General features: G+C 38.1%; 1 protein-coding gene across 1 annotated transcript; it reads left to right on the top strand.

Annotated features, from left to right (window-relative positions):
- Positions 1 to 1,008: 1,008 nt before the first annotated feature.
- On the top strand, positions 1,009 to 10,442 carry LOC114571175 (interleukin-31 receptor subunit alpha). Its single transcript, XM_028602016.1, has 16 exons — positions 1,009 to 1,185; positions 1,406 to 1,447; positions 1,738 to 1,794; positions 1,876 to 1,990; positions 2,075 to 2,226; positions 2,475 to 2,620; positions 3,699 to 3,840; positions 3,987 to 4,069; positions 4,834 to 5,038; positions 5,146 to 5,331; positions 5,837 to 5,968; positions 6,646 to 6,807; positions 8,351 to 8,494; positions 8,606 to 8,687; positions 8,779 to 8,860; positions 8,949 to 10,442. The coding sequence occupies exons 1-16, from the start codon at positions 1,032 to 1,034 to the stop codon at positions 9,384 to 9,386; spliced, it is 2,322 nt and encodes a 773-aa protein (XP_028457817.1). The 5' UTR covers positions 1,009 to 1,031; the 3' UTR covers positions 9,387 to 10,442.
- Positions 10,443 to 11,185: the final 743 nt, after the last annotated feature.

Below are 11,185 nucleotides of genomic sequence, written 5' to 3'. Positions count from 1 at the left end.
AGAGATCGGAAAGGAGAGTTATTGTTTGAGTCAACAGCGGTCTCTCTCTCTCTCTCTCTCACACACACATGCACACACACACACGCCCACACGCACACACACACACACACACACACATTATTTTAAGGCATAAAATCAGACACAAATTATCATTAATAACATAGCAGAAATAAATAGTATGTTATATTCATTAAAACATGTATTTAACTATACCGTGTTAGATTCTCGCTTACTATTTTGAAAAACAATATTATAATTTATATTTTAACTACTTTAAGATATGATCTGCAGTAAATTAGAAATTGGATTTGAGTTCAAATGTACAGTATGCTCCATTAAAACAAAGCAAAAAAGACAATTTCTTCTCTTTTAACATAATATAATTTAAAATACAGTAAAAAAAAAAAAAAACGTAACTATTTTTACCATACAGGAAATCTCAGTAGTGAGGTCATATTTTCGTTCTACAGCTCCCTAAAACTATTCACTTACAGAAACTAATAGGAGCAAGCCTGTTCTCTGAAACATTGTTGGAAAAACTGTCCACCTCTGATTCAAAATAAAAATCGGTCAATTTGGGATTTCCAAATGAAAATGACATCCAGTTCTTTGAAAGCAAACTAGGCATGATGAATACCTGAAATTACAGGACAAAAAGTGATTTGTCTTCATGCTTTGAGTCACAGCAAACGGAGAGCTTGTTTTTCAGTAACTGCTCCAAGAAAAGAGAAATTCATTCACAGTCTTGTGCAGAGTTACTTTACAGTCACATCTCTCGGTTTGCAAGGCACCCCCTGCATAGCAGAGTGTTGGTAGAAATGGTTCCAACCTCACTGGCTGACCAGCTCTATTTGTGGAAAGAAGAAGTAACACAACAGTTGTTTTTGCCAAGGGACCAAGCTGTCAGTTTATTGGCACTCTATGAACTGTGTGAAAATGTGTCCCCGCCCCGTCGAGCGTATAACTCCCCAAAATGTTTCCTTCCCTTTCACTCTCAGTGAGCAGCTACGGTGTGTGCATCCTGACTGTGAATGGTAGCACAATGTGGGCATGAGATTACCTCAAACCCACTCTCTTGGTTTCAGTCTTTCAGTCCGTCCCAGGCGACAATGGTTGGCCGAGGATTTCAATTTCTAGACTCAAAATGTTCTTCCGATGCGAGCCATTCATATTTCTTCATCCTCAGTAAGTGGCCTATCATTTTTGCTTTTGCATTTGCTATCTTTATTTTCTGTTGCATGATTATTTGGAGCTATTTATGGGGGAAAAAAGAGAATCATTGCCATGTTTATGTAGGTCCTTGGCCTAATAAGTTGTCTTTGCAATGAATTAAATTGATTATCAAATTCAGTTTCAAGCACTATGGATTTTTCTGTCAACTGCTCTGTTGTCATTCACATTCAAGGTCTGATCGTTGTTTACTACACTACACAAGCTTCAAGTTCAGGTGGGATTTTACTTTTGTCACATTTCATCTTATCAATCCTCATACTGCCACTTAAATATCAGTCATTTCTTCATATTATCTCTACTAAATAGTTTCCCTAGATGGATAGCAGTGTTTCTCTGACATATAAAAAAAAACATTTGTTACATTTGTTTCCTACCACAAGATAAAGAGTGGTATCATATTGGTTCATGTTTTTCTCCACATTGATGAAAAGCCTTCTTGTCAAAATGACACATTGAGAAAATAACTTTTGATCTATAGTTTCACACCATATTCTTTTGTTCCAGTGAATTGCAAGTCACAGAACATTTCTTCCAAATATCAGCACTGTGGGATTCACCCGGGTAAAAATACATTTGAGTCATCCTCAATTTGAATCATCATCTGTAAAGTGATTATTATAACAACTAATGCCTCTCTTTTAGATGGAGTCCATGATTTAGATTGTTTTGGTAAATATAATTCAATTAAAAACAAATGTGTGTGGAAACCTGGAAACAGTGCGTCGGAAAAGATATACACACTCATCATACAACAACAGTAAGTAGCTTGCATGGAATTATACATATTGTTTTACATATTAAAAAAACACATCTCATTTTTTCAAACCATTTCTCCTTCTAGGGACAAAAAATATTGCCAAGCATACAACATCACAGGAATCTCTACACAGATCACATTATATTCAAATTACAACATGAGCGCTGAGGTTTTTGAAAACAGCGAGTCAACAAATTGCACAAAAGCAGTTTTCAGAGGCTCACCAAAGAACTTTTGTAAGTCCAAAACAATGTGTTTTTATGAGCAAATTTCTTTTAGTTCCTGTGTATTTATATGTATGTTGTGGTAACCAGCCGTTGGAGGTGGTAACCAGCCTCCAGCATGAGTTTAAACACATATACAGGAGGACAGGAACTACAGAGAGTTGGGACGGCACTGTACCCACATCGTGGTTAAACTGTACTGCCTGCTTAATTGTCTTCTCAATTGAGTGTTAGGTGTTTTGGTTTTGTTTGAATTTCAGTGCGATGTGGTCCTCCATATAAGGTGTCCTTCAGTCGCCACTCTGGAAGGCTAGTTGTGAATGTGAGCTGGCAAAAGGAGGACACAAAGGCCATTAAATATTACTTTGTGAGATATAAAGCACTGGGCAGCCTGTCATGGAGCAAGGTCAGTATCAAACACCTGTTTACACCAAACAATTTAAGTTTTTAATAATAAATGTCTCTGAGAGCATGAATACTGAAATTTAAGTTAAATCTTATATACAGTATCTCACAAAAGTGAGTACACCCCTCACATTTTAGTAAATATTTCATTATATCTTTTAATGGGACAACACTGAAGAACAGTGTACATGTGCTGTCCCCTCAAAATAACTCAACACACAGCCATTAATGTCTAAACCGCTGGCAACAAAAGTCAGTACACTGGTTTGATTTGCATTGAGAGATGATTTTATGGAAAGTGTCTCATGCCAATCTCTAGGTATGGTGATGGGCATGTGCTGATGTAGGGATATTTTAATTCCAAAGGCCAAGGGAACTTTATCAGGATGCATAGTATCCTGGATCCATAAAATAACTGGCCTTTAAAAATAAAAATCTGCCTGCCTCTATGGGAATTTAACATAGGGGTGTACTCACTTTTGTTGCCAGCGGTTTAGACATTACCGGCTGTATGTTGAGTTATTTTGAGGGGACAGCACATTTACAGTTATACAAGCTGTACACTTAATACTTTACATTGTAGCAAAGTTTAATTTCTTCAGCGTGGTCCCATTAAAAGATATAATGAAATATTTACTAAAATGTGAGGGGTGTACTCACTTTTGTGAGATACTGTATACATATATATATATATATATATATATATATATATATATATATATATATGGGACTTTGGTAGGTAGCGGTTAACTGCACGTGGAATAACTAGCATATTAAAGCATGTTTCTCTCTTGAAGCTAGGAAAATCATTGTGGAATCGACCATCATGTCTACTTGCTTCTCTCCACTTTCTCTCAAACTTGATCCAGCTTACTTTTGTGCCCTGCGTTTCATTACAGGAGATACATATTATATTCATCACTTCGTACAATATGAAAGAGTAGGTTTGGCCTCCTTAGCAACCCAAAGAGAAGTTTGTTTATGAGATTAGCTGATTGAATAAAGGTTATTAGTTTAACTACAAACTAAATATAGAATACAGAAAACAAAACCTTCATTAATTTCTGTGTTGTTCACAGTCACCTGTGAAATCACAAAATGGAGAGATTTGTACAGTGGAGAATCTAAACTCCTCACTGGTCTACACTGCACAGATAAAGTGCGACACTAATGAGAAATGCTCACAGTGTGCATGGAGCGAAGCCTACACCGTCCCATCAGGTCAGTCTGCTTTTATTGGTTAAACTAAATACAACATTAAAAGAAAGCGGTTTCTAGTGTTTTTACAAGAACAGGACAAATAAGTTGAAGCTGAAATATTTCTTATTCATAAAAATAAATCACAATAACTAAATGTCCTCTTTCAGAACTAACTACACAGCCTGTCATAGTCAACCTCACAGAAATTGTAATGAGTAAAGACCAACGGCTGCTTTATTTAACCTGGAAGGTAATTTTTTTTTAAATGTATCTCCTTTTTTTCTGATGATCTATTGTCTGTCTGATCTAAATTTCTCACCTGTCTTTATGACGTAAGAACAGGTGGAAAAAAAAGGCAGGTTTATTCTTTCTAAGTTCCAATTAATTTTATTAAGTTATTTTTTTTGTTTTGGCAGGTAAATTCTTTTTGTCAGGATAGTTTGTTTGATAGTATTTCTTTTTAATACTCATTTCGTCCACAAGAGGCTGAAGTGCACCTCTACCCCTCTATAAATAGAACTTAAAACATTCATGCTTTCTTTTAGGTGAGTTTTAATTTGTCCTTGTACTCTAAACACAATGTGCATATGTGTTAGCAAGTTATGTTACATTACTGTTATGTCTTTCTTTAGGCTAGAAATGTATTTTAATCGGGGCTAGTGTTTTTAGTCCAACTTAGAACATAGGGTAGTAGTGCACTTTGCTCGATGGTGTCGTAAGCCCCCAACATCTCCTTCCAGGCAGCACCGTTGACTTCAAGGCACCTAACCCTAACCCTAACTTTAACCCTAACCTTAACCATAACCATTGCCTAATCGACTTCCAGGCAGCTCTAGGATCATTGACTTCAAGGCACCTAACCCTAACCATAACCATAACCATTGCCTAATCCTAGTGCCTTCCAGGCAAACATTTACCTACCACAATTTTATACTTAGAAAATGGATCACCAGAATTCTTTTCTTTTCTTCTGTACAGTTGTAACTGTGCTAATAAAATGACCCTGTTTGTTAGTTTCCCGCCAAAGAGCTGTATGATGGCTACTATGTGACCATTGGGAAGGCATCAGGAGAGGCATATGAGTTGATGAACACCACTCAGCCTGAGATCACACTGATTCTCTCCTATTCAGCTTATCATCTCAACATCAGTGCTGTCAATAACGCTAGCACCTCCCCAGCTGTAAGCCGGGCAATACCACAGCGAGAAGACATGCCCAGTGAGTTGTCATCTAACTTCTTTTTTTTTTTTTCTGAACAGTTTCAACTTTTGGAGATCGGGTCTATATATCAGATTTGAAAAATGATTATATATTGTTTCACACAGGTATGGGAGCTGGGAAGCTGAACATGACAGTACACAGCAGTACATCTTTTACCATATACTGGAAAGACAATCTCATCAAAGAGTGTGTCTGCTATTCTGTGGAGTACATGAAGAAGGGGCATAAAGCAGCGTACATGTCATTTTATCAGAATAAAAAAAACTATCGGAACTTATCTCCTTTACCAGGTGTGGAAATATTCCTCATACTTTGGTCAACCTTGTCTCCTAGAAATTGTGCTCATCTATTTTGCCAAGTACATTTTAAAGAAAATATAATTTGTGTCTAGATTATGTTCTGTGGCGAAAGAAAGATTGAATAATGTACTATGTGTGTTGACAAAGTTGAGGCCATGTTCAGCCAACAAAAGCACACATTTTGTAAAGGTTAGGGAAACAAAGTACTTTGAGTGTCTAAACATGACCAGAAAAAAATATAGATTAATCATGCTTTAGTTGCTACAGAAATTGGAAGATAAACTAATGAAATACATTTAGCAGATATGTTCTTTTTAAATATTATCTGACTTGGAGGAAACATTCATTAAAAACAATTCCTCATTATGTTGATAATAAACGTAACTCATGTGGTGTTGTTTCTCAGAAAATGAATGGAAGACAGGGTTAATTTTGGTACATTATCAAATATATTCAGTTTCCTGCTATAATCCATTTGGTTATTTTAAATCCCCAGAGCCTTTGGAGCCATATAAGAGATACAACATCACTCTACATACACGGCCGAACAAGGACACCTGCAACATGAAGAATGTAAACAACAGTGAGAGCACCTATGGGAGTACACAGTTCTATTTCATTGAAGGATGTAAGTTACAGGCCTACTACCTATACACTATTTGTTATTGGAATAAACCAGACTAACTGTGAGGCTGTAATGCTCATTGTAAAGAAAACAAAACAGAAAGATAAACCAAAGTATTGGACAAATTACAATTTTTACCAGGTGATGCAAAGTTGCCAAGTTCACAAACATCAATGTTAGCATCACATTTCATGGCAATCCATCCAAAAGTTGTCAAGACATTTCGAATATAAATCTGCTGTTGTCGCTACAGGAAAAGTCAAGGGATCACCAAAATCTTTAGAATTCATTCCCCTGGCATCATGAATGTCTGGACAAAAGTTTTGTAATAATTCATTTTGTAGATGTAGCCATATTTTACTGTGGATACGTGAGACTTTGACTTTTTGATAGCTCTAGAGGAATAGTTAGGAGATCACCAAAGTAATTAGGATTCATCCTCTGGGGACCATGAATATCTGAACCAAATTTAATGGCAATCCACCAAACAGTGGTTGGTATATTTTCATCTGGACCAAAGTGGTGGACTGACCGACCGGTATTGCAAAACCCTAGAGCTACACCGCTAGCAATGGCTAACAACAAGGATAAAGATCACCTCTAATATGCCAATACTGCTAGTTTCGTATTATCCTATCCAGAACAAAGCAGTCTGACTTGTTGATATTATACTCCCAAAGCTCCTGTCAGTGCTCCCACAAACTTCAGCAGCTACACTGTGACGCTGAATTCAGTGGTGCTGCAGTGGTCGTCCATCCCCGAGGAAGACATCAGAGGTTTCCTACTGGGTTACATAATCTACTACACTGAGTACAACCCCAGAGGGACAAGTACAGAGAGAAGTAAGCATGATCCACCTTAAACTAAGTCACTACTCACTCATAAACTTCTATCCTTGTTGTTTTGGCTAATCCCTTAATACAACATAACATATTTGGCTTCACAACCATTGTTTTCTGCAATTACACACAGCCACAATTATTCTAAATGGCTTTCCTGTCTGCCAGCTGGTTTGTTTACCGCTGTCGTGCTAACATGCTAACATGCTAAGGGTTTACCATGGTCACCATCTTAGTTTAGCTTTTCGTCATGCTTACATTTGCTAATTAACACTAAGCACACATTTGTGCAGCTAAGGCTGATGGGAATGTCGTTAGTTGTGCAGATAAGCTTTATCAAAGAGGAGAGTTTTCAGTTTATTCTTAAATGAGGTGATGATGTCTGCCCCCCTAACCCAGACTGGGAGCTGGTTCCACAGGAGAGGAGCCTGGTAGCTGAAGGCTCTGGCTTCCAGTCTACTTTTAGAGACTCTAGGAACCACCAGTAACTCTGCATTCTGGGAGCGCAGTGCTCTAGTGGGACAATAAGGTACTAAGAGCTGTTCTAGATAGGATGGTGCTTGACCATTTTGGGCTTTGTAGGTCAGGAGAAGGACTTTAAAGTCAATCCTGTATTTTACAGGAAGCCAATGCAGAGTAGCTAAAACAGGAGAAATATGATCTCTTTTCTTAGTTCTTGTGAGAACACGTGCTGCAGCATTCTGGATCAGCTGGAAAGTCTTAAGGGACTTATTTGAGCAACCTGACAGTAGGGAATTACAATAGTCCAGCCTGGAAGTAACGAATGCATGGACTAGTTTTTCAGCATCGTTTTGAGACAGGATATTCCTAATTTTGGCAATGTTACGAAGATGAAAAAAGGCTGTTCTCGATGATTGTTTTAGATGGGCGTTAAAGGATATATCCTGATCAAAAATAACTCCTAGATTTCTGACAGTAGTGCTGGAGGCCAGGACAACACCATCCAGAGTAGCTATAGATAGTGAAGTTCGGAGGTGTTTAGGGCCCAGCACAAGGGGATCACCAAAGGGAGTAGACTTCATTCTGAGAGGGGCATGAATGTACCAAATTAATTTCAATCAATCCAATAGTTTTCAAGACATTTCACTTTAAAACCACAGGTGTCAACCTGATGGTGACGCTAGAGGAAAGTCAGATTCATCAGCAAGGAGCCACGAATGCCTGTACATCTTCTTTTGGCAATCCATTTGGTAGATGTTGATATTTAACTAGATAAATGAAAACTCTGACCTACTGAAAAATGGGGATAACCAAAGTCATGAGGATTCAACCCTCTTGGGACTATCAATCTGTGTATGTATGAATAGAACCAACAGTTGAGATATTTCATTCTGGATCAAAGTTGTGGACCAACCGACCGATTGATGTCGCCATCCTAGAGCCTCGCTGCTAAAGTGGCCAACACCTGTTTTGCCAAGTGTAGATAATAAATACTGTAGTATTTGGAAAATTCAGACCAACTTTAAAGCAGATGTGTCCAAGTTGCATTTGTAATATGCTGTAAACTGTCACTCTTTGATTGCAGATATTACAGTGGATCCAACGTTAAACAGCTATGAATTGGGGGATCTCAAAAGTGGCACAGCATACAAAGTCCAGATATCAGGTTTCACCCAAGCAGGAGCAGGAGTACGAAACACAGAAAGCATCTTTAAAACTAAATCTGAAGGTTATATCAATCAAACATCTTTATGACCATTATTCGTTAATCAAACGTCATTTCTGATACTTAATATTTGCAAAGACTCATCCTGACTTAGTGTGTATTTTCTTTCCGTAGGGTTTTCTAACTTCAGTGGTGTCATCACAGTCTTTGCAGTCGTGGCCACTGTGCTGATATTTGGATCACTGATAATAAAAAGGTATCGCCACTGTCTTACAAGTATGTTGAACAAGCTGTCATACATTTTTAACACGGATAAATATCTACTCTACACTATCTACTTCATCCAGAGCAAAAGTCATTCTGTGGCCAAGCATACCTAACCCTGGAAACAGCAATGCATTGCAGAAGATAATAGGACCCTGTGAACTGGTAAGTGTCTGTGCAAAACCTTAAGCTACCAGCCAGACTGTGAAGAAATCAAATTACGTTAATGAGGAACTGTTTTTACTTCACTCAGGAACTATTAGAGTCCATCAACGCGCTGAAGGCGGAAGAATGGGATACATACAGCCTTCAAATAGTTGAGAAAGAAGATGTGATCCCTGCTAGCACATTAGCGCTTTATCGCGCCTTCGAGGAAGAGGAAGACTCACCAGAGAGTTCTTGTAACTGGATGCAAAGAGACACTGAAGATGCAAGTGAAGGCATCCCACCTGTCATTACTGCAGAGACATTCCCGGACATCCACCGGACGGACCCCCAGAGTTCTCCTTTTGCCTTTTCAAGTGGATATACAACAATGGAACTGTTTCAGCAGGGGATTCCTCAGGGCATGTCAGCAAATACATCAGTTACCCAAGCCACGGAAAGCAAGTCCGAGGACACGGACTTGATCGTGGTAAAATTTAGTACCAGTCCGGTCTTGAACAGCGAGAATATTTTCACAATTTTGTGAAAACAGTTTGAAACAGGACTGCAGAGCATGCAGAGCAAGGAACAAAGGATCATAAGAACCTTTGTCCATGAATGTTTAAATCAAAAGCAATACTACAAGCACAGTATTTAGTTCTATGAGCTGTCAAAATGGCTCTTTACTTGAGTCACCAAGGTTAAAAAGTACATTTCTAAAGACAGAAGTTAAGTTCCTAAGAAAGTTTGTCTCTCTTTCTACCTCTCTACTGTACCTACCTGTAAATCCACATTACTTGAACAATTTCTTCTGTCCATGTACATCAACATCTCTGCTCGTGTGAACATTACTTGCAATACATCCCTGAACATAACTATCTTAATTTTAATCTGTAAATCTGAGTACCTCATGATTAATCAATGCCAATGCCTACATGTCTTTATGTGCTGCTCTGGTCCATCCTACTTCCCTCTGTCATAGCTGATCATATTTGTGGAATCAAAAGAAAGTTATATCCTGTGTGTGATTTTTTTTGTTGTTGTATCTGTATCGGAAAGTTTGACAGCACAGTGTGGCAAGAAACGTGAAGTGATTGAGAAACTGGTGAGATAAACAAATAAAAAAGGCTCAGAGAGGTTCCTGACACATACTGTTAACATCAGTTATTTGGTATGCATAGTCAGCTGTATGCTGTTAGTAGAATTTAAACCCAATAAGGGAGATGTGTAGGATAAGATCAAACACTGTTCCCTTTTGTTGAGAATAGCATATTTTTGAAGTGGTAGCTCCAACCTTGTGGAATGCTCTTCCTGTTAACCTACGTTCTGCAATCTCGGTTGACGCTTTTAGAAAGCATTTGAAAACAACTGGCTTTTGTCTCGTGTTTGTAATTTTGGGTTTTTTGAATCCTCACTCAAACTGCATTTGTTGTTGCTTGTTTATTTTCTGTTTTGGATTTTAATGTTTTTTAATCAAATGTCTTTTGTGTGAAGCACTTTGTGACTCTGTCTGTGAAAGGTGCTATATCAAATAAATTACTTACTTACATTTACAGTACAGTTCCACTCAGAAATAGTGTACAATAAATGGATTTGGCTGGTATTGTAGACTTTTAACTTCTTCTACATGTTCTCTTTGATTTAAATTACTGTTGAATTATCACAAAAGTGACACAGACCATTCACCTTGATCTATTCTCTAAAGTGAAAGAAGTTTGGTTTCCAGAGTCATAGTAGCTCAAAGAGCCTTGGAGTTTATTGAAAGGACAACACAATGAAGGAAGGTGTTTAGATTCCTGCTGTATTGTGCTGCTGACTTTGCTCCCTTTCCTCTATGCCCCGGACTTGTTCTGACTAGAACGAATTGGGACCCTGAGAACTAACTCCTGAGACTTTTGGCCCTGTACCCCAGCCCTCTCCATTGCTTTCACGCTTTCAACTCAGTGATGGCTCTGGTGTAAAATCTGTAATAATATGGTACATTTGTATATCGTAATTATTTCTTACATACACCTTTTTTACATTTTGTACATACATAGATGGAAGGTTAAATAGAGAAGCCTGAGTAATTACCTGTAACCTCAGGCGGCTCCAGTGACCTAGTCCGTGTCATTTGCTGCCAACTGTCCTCACAGCGATCAGCTGAAAAACACAGTGAATCAGACAAATGTTAATGTTTAGTTTTAAACGAAAGGTCAAACAAAGGAAAATGCAGGTGGAAAGAGTTGATAGGAAAGCATGAGTAGCTATGGGCAGCTCCAGTGACCTGGTCATCCTCATTCTGTCACCATGCACATAATGACACTTTAGGAAGAAAAAAAATATATTACAGAGACCTAATAGAGA

This window comes from Perca flavescens, chromosome 16 (genome assembly GCF_004354835.1).
Source record: "Perca flavescens isolate YP-PL-M2 chromosome 16, PFLA_1.0, whole genome shotgun sequence".
In the NCBI taxonomy this organism is placed as follows: domain Eukaryota; kingdom Metazoa; phylum Chordata; class Actinopteri; order Perciformes; family Percidae; genus Perca; species Perca flavescens.
This window is presented reverse-complemented; position numbering and strand designations above follow the sequence as displayed.

Bases quoted from the DNA above. Each gene is read 5' to 3' on its own strand.
- LOC114571175 (XM_028602016.1), top strand. From the start codon at position 1,032: ATGGTAGCACAATGTGGGCATGAGATTACCTCAAACCCACTCTCTTGG. The intron at 1,448-1,737 runs GTGGGATTTTAC...CTTTTGTTCCAG, and splicing joins TACACAAGCTTCAAGTTCAG to TGAATTGCAAGTCACAGAAC. The intron at 4,070-4,833 runs GTAATTTTTTTT...CCTGTTTGTTAG, and splicing joins TGCTTTATTTAACCTGGAAG to TTTCCCGCCAAAGAGCTGTA.